Source organism: Oryza brachyantha, chromosome 9 (genome assembly GCF_000231095.2).
Source record: "Oryza brachyantha chromosome 9, ObraRS2, whole genome shotgun sequence".
In the NCBI taxonomy this organism is placed as follows: Eukaryota; Viridiplantae; Streptophyta; class Magnoliopsida; order Poales; family Poaceae; genus Oryza; species Oryza brachyantha.
The window spans coordinates 7360267-7373323 of record NC_023171.2 but is presented as its reverse complement, the minus strand read 5'-3'; the positions used below and the strand labels follow the sequence as shown (position 1 = coordinate 7373323).

Here is a 13057-nt window from a genome sequence, read left to right as displayed (position 1 = left end):
TTTGACGTCTTTTTTGTTTGATGATTGTTTGAATATTCATATTATTCAAAACTTTTAACCAAATATAAAATTATAAGTCATACTTAAGGTTCTTATTATAATAAATAAAATTATAAAAAATAAGTAATAATTATATTAATTTTTTAAATAAGAGAAAGCTAAAAATAAACGGTATTACCTCTATCCCATAATAACTTTATTTTTCAGTACAATATTTTGACTCTTCGTCTTATTTGAAATTTTTTTACGATTAATATTTTTATTGTTACTAGATGATAAAATATGAATAATATTTTATGCGTGACTAATTTTTTAAAGTCTTTTACAAAGTTTAAAAAGACGGATGATCAAACGTGAGACTCAGAAAAACGAAAAATAAAGTTATTATGAGATAGAGGTAATATCAAATAAAAAACGGAATAAGTATTTGCTCTGAGTCAAGTCTTTGGTGATGGATGGTGCAGTTTGTCTGGGGCTGGACAGTTGGCCAAGTTGTTCGCCGAAGCTGACACGACAGGATCTGCAGAGGCAGGAGGAATTCGGACCGAGATATTGCAAACCATGGTGGCTCGAGGACAAGGCGACACGGTCCTCAACTAGGACACGGCAAGCTGATGACCTGATGTTTCCAAGATTCACGTTAAACAGCTGCGTTTTAGTATTTTTTTCTTTAATTTTGCGCGTACATATGATTGACTGATTGAAGAGAGGACAATGCAAAACCATTAAAAAAAATCCAAAAGGAGATGAACAGAAGTCAGTCAAGTCCACGAAGCCTGGCATTTGCTCACCACAGAAAAATGAAACTAAGATTATTAATATACAGATCCATCTATACATATACGAGGAGCCATTGTATCTGGCTATGATCATCAAGGGACGCCGCCGTATGCAAGCAATGGCATTATTGGTTTTCTTCGCGGCATTCGCGTTATCGACCGCGACTCATGCCGTCGGCCAGACAGGTTTGCGAGACAGACTTAATTAGTTTTCTTGCGTTTTGATTGCATTAATCGAGATAGCGTGTTTCACTGTTTGTAATTAAATATCTGTTATATAACATATAAACATGATCACATGCATGTCTGCATGACGATGATGATGTACTGAATTAACGGGTTCATGATATCGTGAACTATTTTGTTAACGCGCGTCGAGGTATAGTGGTGGATGTGCTCCTCGATTGCGTTTAAGTTTAATTTTTAATCTCTGTTGATACGTGGATGGACGTTCATATGTTTCACTAACGCAGGATTCCTGAGCATCGACTGCGGTTTAGAGCGCAACTACAGCGGCTACAAGGACAACGATAATGGCCTCTCCTACGTCTCCGACGGCCCGTACGTCGACGCCGGGGAGAACCACAGGGTGGCCGCCGGGCAGGAGACCGATCGCGTACGCACTGACCTCACCGTGAGGAGCTTCCCACCCGGCCTTCTACGGAACTGCTACTCGCTGCCCACCATCGCCGGGACCAAATACCTGGTCCGGGTGGTGTCCTTCTACGGCAACTACGACGGCACGAACAGCTCGTCGACGCTGCAGTTCGACCTGCACCTCGGGGCCAACTACTGGGACACCGTGAGGGCCGACGGCGACCAGGTGTACGAGGCGGTGTTCGTGGCGTGGGCGAGCTGGGCGCCGGTGTGCCTCGTCAACACCGGCCAGGGCACGCCCTTCGTGTCCTCGGTGGAGCTCAGGCCGCTCGGGAGCGACTTCTATCCACCGGTCATGGCCAACCAGTCCATGCGCATGTCTGCTCGGCGTAGCATGGGGCCAACAACCAGTCGAGTTACAAGGTACTCCCTCCGTCTCCATAGAACGGTTTATTTTGAGTGTTACAAGGTACTCCCTCCGCCCTCATAGAACAGTTTATTTTGGGTCGAGCGTTGACCAACCGTCTTATTTAAATTTTTTTTAAAAAAATTAAAAAATTTAGTCACACATAAAGTACTATTCATATTTTATTATCTGATAAAAATAAAATTATTAATCATAATTTTTTTAATAAGACGAAGAGTCAAACATTATATCTAAAAATTAAAAAGTTACTTTTTTTTCTTTTTGAAAATAGATTATAACCCGTGGGGGTGATAGTTAGGCATACCGAGGGAAAGAAGACAAATGGTATATTCACAAATAAAAATAATTTTTTAATAAAACTTTTATGTATGTGCTCTTTGTGTAAAAGCTATCGTTAAAAATAACTATGATGCAAAACCCAAAAATCCAATTCAAATGTAAAGTAAAAAATGTAAATTTAAGCTTATAAGCCTAAACGAAAAGACGAGACTGCCCCTCTAGCCTGGCCCTAATCGACCGATCTCTATGTCCAACCACGCTGCTACCAGTTACTGGCTCTGATTTTTTTTATTCGATATGAATAGGTAGTTTGACCATTTATACGTAATACCAATAATTTTAGCATCCATTTGAACTGGAGCCAAAAAGCTTGGCGTTGCCAAAATACTTGGTCACACATTTATAGCTATACAAATTTAAGATCCGATAATTTAGATTAAAAAATTCGACAACAAAACAAATGGGGAAACGTTGCCAAAAGTTTTTGGCAAGACCAATTTCTTTCATCAACAAAAAATAACTACAAACGGCTTGTGTTGTATACCAAGCAGGAGTGCGAACTTACTAATTTTTATCTCCTCTGTCTTGTTCTTAATTAATTATCTAAAAAGCCGGTGCACATGGCTTCTCTGCTATGTTGTTGAAATGTTCAAAAGCTGTGGCACTGTTCCGAATGGGAGAAATTTGTCATTTTAGCCATAAAACCGAACAGCTCTTCGTTAAAATAGCCACGGAACCATGCGCTTATTTAAAATGACCTTGCATCCGGTGTCACTTATTGCAAATGACATTTTCCTTTTTCTTTATTCATTAAAAATTGTTGTCAACTGGTTAATGAAAAAAGTGACTAAATTGCCCCCGGCCCAGTGCATGCGTCGTCCTCCCAAAGCCGTCGACCCTCTGCCTCTCTTTCTCGTGCGTCCATGGCCGGCGGTGCCGCCGGCAGCCACCTCCCCGGTCGGCGGCACAAAATGGCATATTCCTCTCCGCCGCCCCACGCCGCCGTCTCCGCCGGAGCAGCTGCGAGGAGCTCTGCGAGGTGCCTGTCCGGATGGAAGGAGGAGCTGTCGCCGGAGCTGCAGGCCAACGGCGCCTCGAGAGCTGCTTTGCCGTCCTCGTGCCGGCGCCGGCTCCCTCGCCAACGTCGGCCTCTCCGGCCATGCTCTTCTCTCGGGGCGAGGCGCTCTCGCCGCTACTGCGTGCTGGTCCATCTCCGCCATCTCGCCGCTGCTGGTCGTGGGTCGGCAGGCAGCACGCACCGCCTGCGGCCACTAGGGGGAAGGTGGGGAGGGGGAGGAGGCGGCGACGGCCACCGCCATCGAGCGGTTCGCGCACGACGAGCTGGAGGCGGCAACCCACTTCGCGGACACGGCGCTGCTCGGGAGGGCGGAGGGGCAGCCACGGCAACGCACCCGGCCGAAGAGGTGGCTGCCGGCGGCGCCATGAACGTACAGGAGAGAGGCAGAGCTTCGGGAGGACGACGCACGCACCCGGGGACAATTTAGTCCCTTTTTTCAGTGACCAGTTGACAACAATTTTTAATGAATAAAGAAAATCGAAAAGGACATTTGAAAGAAGTGGCACCGGACATTGTTCCGTGGCTATTTTAACGAAGCTGTCCGATTTAATAATCCAAATGGAAAATTCTTCTTAAAACTAAAGTTTAGGTCATATTAATTTCCCATGAACATGCTTTTCAAACCACTAAATTTTGTGACAAATTTTCTGGTTTGCATCACCAAAACACACTATAGCTGGTGGACAACTCCTAAGGGTCCCTTTGAATCACAGAAATGAAAAAACGGAGAAGTAGAAAAAACATAGGATTCTGACAGAAATGTAGGTGTAAAACAGAGTATTGCAAAACACAGGAAAAACGTAGAAATGACCGTTTGATTGGACCACAGGAAAAACACAGGAATTTAAGGAGAGATATAGACTCAAAGGATTTTTCCACGAGGTTCAACCTCTTTTTAAATTTTCTCTAAAACTTGTATAGGAAGATGTATTCCATAGAAATTTCATAGGATTTATTACTTTGATTCAAAATGCTTTCTAGGAAAATTTACTATAGTAATAGAATCCTCTAAAATTCCTAGAAAATTCCTTTGAATCAAAGGGGACCTAAAACTGGTAATTTGTCAGAGGATATCATAGTCATTATTTTATTATCTTTGGTGCAATTAGGGAGTTAAATCATTGAAAACGATGAGAATGCCCATCGGCCCACGAGCTTCCAACCTCACAAGGTTTAGGGTTTAGGTAAGATGAAATATGATGTACGGGAGCAATGTACTTGGGTGATGGCAAACTTATATATAAATTACTCCCTCCGTACCTCAATATCTGCATTTGGACCTCACAAAGAGTATAACCTTACAATACAATGGGACTACTACTAGCACGCCGTAGGAAGGTGAACGATGTTTGTTTTTTATTTGCCTGGTGGAGTGCTGGAGACTGGAGTAGTACTGGTACTACTGCTACTAGTTGCATGTGTGCTTCTTGGTGCCTGGTGGATGCTCTGCGCAGTTAGTTCCCAGAAACATTTCCTACCTCGAATCCTTAGATATCTAACGTAGAATCCTTATATATCTAAATGAAATATTAAATATATATGAATATTAAAATTAATTATATAGTTATGGAGGAAATTGTGAGACGAATTTTTTGAGCCTAATTAGTACATGATTAGCTATAAGTGCTACAGTAACCAACACGTGCTAAAGACAAATTAATTAGACTCAAAAGATCCTTCTCGTGGTTTTCAGGTGGAATCTGAAATTTATTTTGTAATTATACTACGTTTAATACTTTAAATATGTGATCGTACACGTTGACGTGGCATTTCTCTCAAAAATTTTTGAGAATTAAACATGGCCTTTGTCTGTAAAAAATATGCTCTCAGCACAAACCCTACTAAGGATATCATCAGCTTAATAAGGGGTACTGAGGTCATTTAATTCTCAAGTTGTTTTCTGATAACAGTGCTCCAAAATGCAGACATTGTGGAACGGAGGGACTATATTACAGTTATACTGAAATTAACGGTATAGTTACACTGTACTTCTATTTCCATACTGTTCTAAGGGAAATTTTGTATAGGATATTGTGAGTTTGTGAAATTAGCCAGAGAACACTGCAATAGTGAAATTTTGGAGGAAGACACTGTTGAAAGTTTAAAATTAGTTATAGGACACCGCCTCTCTTTTTAGTGTAACCAAGCTAACGTGAGGAGAGAGAATGATAGTTTTGATGTGAATAGCTGAAAATACCCTTGTCTAATTCACTTAAGAACTTGGATCACCGGAGTAGTTTATGTTAGGATGTGATGACACGTATTTCTTTTCTAGTAGACACGATCTAAAATCAATACATGTTGGGTAGAAAACTTATTGATTTCCAAATGTGGCAAAATTATTCCTCATAACTAAAGATAGTGACTAATGGTAGCAGAATATTAGCTAGTATATCAAAGACCTATTTGATTTAAAATATTGTAGTGAATTAGCTACTTTGATTTTATGGATAAATTGAATATTTTGACAAATAAACATAAGAAATAACTTTGACTGAATGGGCAAGGGCATTTAGGTGCATTCATGTCAAATTTTTTCTTCTCTTTCCCGACGTCATCACGGATACATAAAAAAGAGACGGTGTCCTACAACTAACTTTTAACTTTTGGTAGTGTATTTTCCTAAAACTTCACTATTATGATGTCTCTCAGCTAATTTCGCAAAGTCAGAGTGTCATATAGCAAAATTTTCTCTATTCTAAAATAATACAATAACGGTGACAGTAAATATACCATCCATTAAATATATTATATGTTGCCTACTTCTTTATGTATGGAATATTTGAAAATAGTTCTATATATTTTATTCATTTTTCATATCTAAAGAACAAGTTCCAAACAATATTAACATGCATATGCATGATTCATATTTCTTCGTAGCAGAGCATGGTTATTTAGCTAGTATTTAAAATATTTTGGAGGACATATTTTGTTGAAAGTTGAGTAGGTAATGCCTATTATCTGTTATTATTTGGAGGTGTTTTCCTATTTATCCGTAAATTATTCTTCTCTGATTTTTGCTAGTTGACGATTAGTTTTCCATTATGCATTGTGTAACCTTTTTTCATTCCGTATAGTTTTCCAGCCGATCAATATGATCGGTACTGGTGGGCAATGCCCAGTGAAGCAACGTGGGCGAACCTTTCCACCACGTTGGCCATCACGGAGGACAGCTTCCAGGTTTCCTCGGCGATTCTTCAGAAGGCCGTCACTGTGGCCGGCAATGGCACCACTCTCAGCGTCATCTGGGGCGGAGACCAACGAATGCTCCGTCAGTTCATGGCGTTCCTCCACTTCGCCGATTTCCAGGACAGCCAGCTCCGGGAATTCGACGTCTACTTCAACAGCGACAGTCCGACCCGATTCACCCCACTGTACCTGTCTGGTAATGTACTCTACAACACCGATTGGTACAATGCCGCCAATGGAGTTGTGAACATCACACTTGCGGCCACCGCCAGATCTGCGCTGCCCCCGATGCTCAATGCATTTGAGATCTACACTCCCATCGTCCATGACACTCCCGTTACTTTCTCCAAAGACTGTAAGCTTTCTGTCTCTCTCTTCAAATACATATATACACAAGCTATGTAATGCGTATATGCGGCTACCACTCATTAATTATACGTCAGTTCGTACCAACCCTATATTGTTTTTCGTATATATTATACATGTAGAGACGGTGACTTATTCTTTATAAAAAGATCAGGATGAGTGTGTCATCTTTACACCTCATAACCGAACTGGATAAACGAGAATTCCAAAAAAAAAACTCTTAGACAAATAGGTAAAATACGAAGCAAAACACACACATTCCACTCAATTTTAGAACTCATGTATGTTTGCCTACCGTGACAATGTAGCATGGCATTATAACACAAAATTTCCGGAGTCCAGAGTTAAAATGCTATACAAGTACATAAAAATTTCGTTGGATTGATTGAACATGATAGGATCACGTACTGCTATAGGACTCCTTCTTAATTACTTTCTGAGAAATTTTATTTTGGTTTCCTGTCTTATGCTAGTTGATGCCATCATGGCTATCAAACACGAGTACGGGGTAAAGAAGAACTGGATGGGTGATCCATGTTTCCCAAACCAATATGCATGGGAAGGTGTAAAATGCAGGAATACAAGTGACAATGTTCAAAGGATAATATCTATGTGAGTATCCCTTCGGCGCTAGATCTTGCATGTAATACTATGGCTACTGCCTAATGTTATAATACTTGAAAATTTTTATGCAGCGATATGTCCAACAGTAACTTGAATGGGGTGGTATCTAGCAACTTCGCTTTGCTCACAGCACTCGAGTCTCTGTAAGTGTATCTGAAATTGTCTCTATTTTTCTATTACTCTTTCTGTCTTAAAATATAGCCGCTCATCTTTTCTAGAAGGAATTAGGACTGAGATCAGAAATGATTGATTGGTTAAGGTAATAAAATAGATAATTTTAGACTGAGATGAGAAATGATTGATTGGATAACATAAGAGAATAGATAAAAAAAACTAAAAAAGAGAAGACTATAATTGGTTGAGAATAAAAGGTATGTGAAGAAGTAGTAGTTGGATTGTAAAATAAATTTGAATCCTAGAAATAGCTAAAGTGCTTATATGATTTAAATCTTGTACCAAAATATAAATATTTTGATGCTATTTACAATACTAATTGTTTCATCGATTATTTTCCATCCAAAAACCGAGGCGTTGTAGCCAGCTAGGCATAGTGTCGGCTTGTATGTGCAGCATTTGGGCCAACTGACTTTGTGCTTATCTCAGTCCTAGATTTTAGTTCCGGTTGTCCAATAAAACCTTTGAGTAAATACAATAAGATTCGTAGTATATCTGTAGTAACCGGCGATCCGAACATAGGATCCACCTCAAGGATTGAACCCCTCAAGGATCCACCTCTGTTCATTATATCCCTTTTATTTGATATTTCAGATTACTGTAACTGAGTTGATTATCGCTGATTATTTTGTTATTGTACGTCGAAGTTAAAATAACTGCTAATACAATTATTTAAGCCGTTCCGTATGAACTGAATTTTCGATGATTTGTCCTATGATATTTAAATGGCCCAAAAACTTTTCCTTTAACAAGTTCAACCTCTCTTTGAAATTAAGAAAGGACTTTTTTGAAATGTAAATTTCATGTCTTATTCCGCAGAAATTTATCAGGAAACCAACTTAATGGGCCTATTCCAGATTCGCTCTGTAAAAATAATGGAGGGCAGTTCATATTGAGGTATGTTATTCTTGTATACTTTTTCTAATTAACACCCCAGCCCCTCTGGTAATAAATATTTGACACAATTGATTTAATCACGACATTTAACCAATCGTTTTATTATTAAAAATATTGCAAATATGTAAAATAATATAAGTTATATTTATACTACGACTATCAGTAAAAGCAAGGCACAACAAAATAAATGATATTTATATATTTTTAATAAGACAAATGGTTGTCAAACATTATGTCCAAAATCAATTGCATCAAATATTTATTACCAGATGGAGTAGCATAAAAATTATGGAATATTACTTTTTATGTGATTTATAGGAACGTGATTGCCTATTGTTTTCTGCACCATATATATCAAACTAGCAATGATGGTTTTATATAAATAAATACAGTTACGGATCTGGTGGAGATATATGCAACAAAACAATAAATCCATCCGGGTCAAAAAACAGAAATGCTATAATAGCTACTTCAGTAGTGGCTCCTGTGCTGGCAGTGGCTGTACTTGGTCTCTTATATCTGATCTGGAGAGTGAAAAGAAAGCCCAACTGTGCGTATGCTCTAAACTTATATGCTCCATTGAATTAATATATTTATTGTTAATGTATTTCTGTTATCTAACAGCTGGTACATATATATGTGTGTTTTAATATGCAACATTAGTTTCTGCATATGTTCCTCCTCAAGTATCAGATCTCAAGAATTCTTCAGCAAGTACAGAAAATCATCTCCTTGATACTGAGAATCGCCGGTTCACATACGAGGAGCTGCAGGAGGTTACTAATAACTTCCAACGGCTCATTGGGCGTGGAGGATTTGGGAATGTGTACTACGGTCGGTTAGAAAACACTAGCGAGGTTGCAGTCAAGATACGCTCTGAATACTCCAAGCAAGGGCTTCATCAGTTTTTAGCAGAGGTATCAAATTTCAGTCACTGACAAGTTAACGGTGCCTTTCAAAATTTTTAGACGCAATACATGCTTATTTTTTCAAATAATGGGAAGACTTAAATTTCTGACCTTTGCACTGTGTGTCTGTGTATGTACAAATGCTATCTGTTCAAATAGAGTTAAAGAGAACATGACAGGATCAAATGCCATACATGTGAATGCAAACGTAATTAGCGGGTCACAATCACAGATTGATTACATTCAAATCGAGAGATTAACCCCATGTCTGGTATCTCAATACACAGGTTATGAATTTGACAAAGGTGCATCACAGAAATCTAGTTTCTTTGGTTGGTTATTGCTGGGAAAAAGATCATTTAGCACTGGTTTATGAGTACATGTCTGGAGGCAATCTTTGTGATCATCTAAGAGGTTTGTTATTGCAAACATTATGTGACTGTTTTAAGTTTGGATACAACATAATTATCTGTGTCTATCTTGATTCAGTCCTATTCTTTTCAAATTATTCACCGGATTGTTAGTTCTATGTTTTGTAAAATAAGTTTTTCTCAAAAAAAAAAATTCTATTGCATTATTTAGACTAGTTGTTTTAAGTTGTTTGTTAAGTTTATTTATCAAAATTTTAACTTATCCATATAATCAAGTGGATAATCCTGGGAGATAATTCACTCAATAATTTCAATCATACACTAATGAAGCAATTAAATAGAAACTGTTGTGCGGTTATCAATATCTTTATTAATTGCGAATATGGCTGAAATGAGAAGTAACAATGTACTAACCACATTGATAATTGTACAATTTACCTGGATTTTCTCAAAATTGAGATGTGAAATTTGCCACTAGAGGTCTACTCTAATTGTGAGTGTTTATGTATGAAGGTAAAACTGGTGTTGGCGATACCTTGAATTGGGCAACGCGTTTAAGAATTGTGCTTGAAGCTGCACAAGGTATGCTACACCATAAACACACAGATAAACACAAGGACATATACTATATTTCTCTGTAGTATTATTATACCTCATGCCGTTCTTCTCTCTCTAAAACTTGGTATAATCTGATATAATATGTACAGGTTTGGATTATCTACACAAGGGTTGCAACCTTCCAATAATTCATAGAGATGTTAAGACCAATAATATCCTCTTGAGTCAAAATCTAAAAGCTAAACTTGCTGATTTTGGACTTTCTAAAACTTATATGAGTGACACGCAAACTCATATATCAACGGAAAATGCAGCTGGAACACCGGGTTATATGGACCCTGAGTATGCCTTCTTGTCCATATATATATACCAAATGTTTTTGGTTTATTTAATATATATCATAAATATCTTAATTTACTCCTTGTCCATACATATTTGATTACCTTTTTATCTTCATCACTTGATATAATTCTTAGGTTTACTAAACCAAAGCACTGACTTATAGGTACCAATTGACCGGCAAGCTGACAGAGAGCAGTGATGTTTATAGCTTCGGTATTGTTCTTTTGGAGGTAGCCACCGGTGAGCCTCCGGTACTATCTGATGATGACCACACTCACATCACACAACACGTCAAAAACAATATTACCTCTGGCAACATCAGCTTAATTGCTGACGAGCGGCTAAAAGATTCCTATGATGTTAGCTCTATGTGGAAGGTGGTTGATACCGCAATGATGTGCACAACATATGATGCTTCCCGAAGGCCAACAATGTCCACCGTGGTTATACAACTGAAGGAGTGTTTGGCATTAGAAGAAGCTCATGTGGACAAGGACGTCAGTGCAAGCTCAACACATGATGATCTGCATCATATTCCATCCAAAGTTGGCCCACTCGCAAGATAAAAGAACCATATAGCCATGGCGTAGCGTGTTGATGGTTTTCTAAAACAGTTTGTAATTCAACATGTTTTGGTATTGTATATGTCCATGCTTGCAATGCATTACATTAGTTTTCTTGAACGCGTGGACAAACCAATAATTTTTATGAGCTTTCATCCTCTTCTGGGACTGATGCCCAATTAATTTGCTCAAATAATGCTTAAATAATTTATCACAAATATTTTTTCTGCTTCGATAATAGGATTATTTCTTTAAGCTTTAGTTTACACACCAGCATGGCAGCTCTTTGTTTTAAAAGTTAGCAATTATTATCATTTTTATAGATTTTCCTCTGTTTTCCTCTGCCCTATTTTGACATGAATTGTGCTGCACTACTCTTTGTAATGTTGTCAGCGCTCATCTCTGTTTTTCTTTTTGGTCATAATTAAAGAATTATTCTTTGTTTTGCAATATTTATTACTTGGCAGCCAATAACTGCCTATCTGAAGCAAATATCTTCAGCCCCTTGCAATTTTAATATATTTTTCATGCGTACTATAGTACCAAACAAGTATCATTTTAGAAAATATATAGACAGCAGGAAACTGAACTGATGCTTTATAGCAATCAGTTATATATCCATGCTAACGCTACGGTGATATTTGGTAATGTGGATTGAAAAAAAACATGCAAGGCATATTAGATAATATATGTATATCATCGAAAAGATAAAATCATATTTTAAATAGAGCAAAGTACATCAACAGTCTCTAAAGCTGTCATGTTGTGTCATTACGTCATTGTTCTTTCAAAATGCATATTTAGATCACGAAACTTGTTAAAGTGTATCATCTTAATCTAAAATTGGGTAGCCACAACACTTATTTGTCTCTTCCGTTCCTTTTCTTTCTTTTCCTTTTCTTTATGTTCTTTTGTTTTTCCTCTTTTTTTTTTCATTTTCTCCCCCATGCTCTAGGGAGAGATCGACAGCGTTAGCCAAAGCTGCCGCGAGCAGCGTGAGCAACCTCCACCCAACTCCCTCTTCCTCACTGTCACCGCTAGAGGACAAGCCATGCATGCAGCTCCGGCCATCAGTGGCATCATCATCCTTCTCCAGCTCCTCTTCGCCACTAAGGCCTACCTCGTCAAAACGCCTTAACAACCATGCTTTAAATGATCATAGTTGCTGAAGATGAAGCTATCTAATTAACGAAAAATGCGTTGAGGATATATCCAAAAATAAATCCTGCCAACCCCATATAATGGTAAATTTCGATGAAAACATCGAATGGTAAATTTCAAAAAAAAAAGACTATACACAAACCAGAAAGTACTAAGTATTTTAGCTTCATGTCTAACAAAGGCAAGAGTGATTAATACCATCGTCATTATTTGCATGTATAACTCGGTGTTCTTTGAGGATAGACTGCAACATTTCTCAAATACAAATTTCAGCAAGCAATCAAATACAAATGCACACGAAGAAAGTCAGTTCTGTTTATTTAGGAGAACTAACCCAGGATAACTTTCATATCTCAAGCTCATTCTTTCACATCAGATCACCCATGAAAGTAAGCGAGATCCAGAAATTAGTAAGAAAAAACATGTGCGCAGCTAGCAATGCCCACCACAACCGCCATTAATTGTTAGGACCTAGCCGAAACACCAGTTTGACACCACCGAATTGGGTCGGGCCGCCGTTAGCTTCGCTGGCCCTTGGAGGCATGCGTGACACACATCTCCTGGGTTACGCCGGTCGGAAGGTGCAGGTGGAATGTCGGACGAAGGTGGCGATCGACGGGGATGATGGTGACATGGTTCCGGCGGCGCGGCCAGGGAGGAGAGAATTCGTTCTAGGAGTTTATGGGGACTCGCGCGTGATTGGTGGTTATTCTTCCCGGGAGAGTGAAAGCGCGGCTGCGTTTG

General features: G+C 38.7%; 1 protein-coding gene across 3 annotated transcripts; it reads left to right on the top strand.

Annotated features, from left to right (window-relative positions):
* The first annotated feature begins 882 nt into the window (after positions 1-882).
* On the top strand, positions 883-11334 carry LOC102718948 (probable LRR receptor-like serine/threonine-protein kinase At1g51820). 3 transcript variants are annotated; one of them, XM_040527549.1, is made up of 13 exons: positions 883-965; positions 1253-1799; positions 6238-6704; positions 7189-7327; positions 7411-7482; positions 8333-8410; positions 8803-8960; positions 9074-9327; positions 9606-9732; positions 10203-10271; positions 10397-10589; positions 10753-10829; positions 10954-11082. In XM_040527549.1, exons 1-13 carry the CDS (start codon positions 890-892, stop codon positions 10983-10985), a joined length of 2289 nt encoding a protein of 762 aa, XP_040383483.1. In that variant the 5' UTR covers positions 883-889; the 3' UTR covers positions 10986-11082. The 3 variants fall into 3 exon arrangements, with proteins under 3 accessions (XP_040383483.1, XP_040383482.1, XP_006660562.2); XM_040527548.1 differs by having other exon boundaries at positions 9104-9327; positions 10753-11334; XM_006660499.3 differs by having other exon boundaries at positions 10753-11334.
* Positions 11335-13057: the final 1723 nt, after the last annotated feature.

Coding starts and splice junctions, on each gene's coding strand:
- LOC102718948 (XM_006660499.3), top strand. CDS start 890: ATGCAAGCAATGGCATTATTGGTTTTCTTCGCGGCATTCGCGTTATCG. Junction 9,328..9,605: donor TTCATCAGTTTTTAGCAGAG/GTATCAAATTTC, acceptor CTCAATACACAG/GTTATGAATTTGACAAAGGT. Junction 9,733..10,202: donor TCTTTGTGATCATCTAAGAG/GTTTGTTATTGC, acceptor TTATGTATGAAG/GTAAAACTGGTGTTGGCGAT.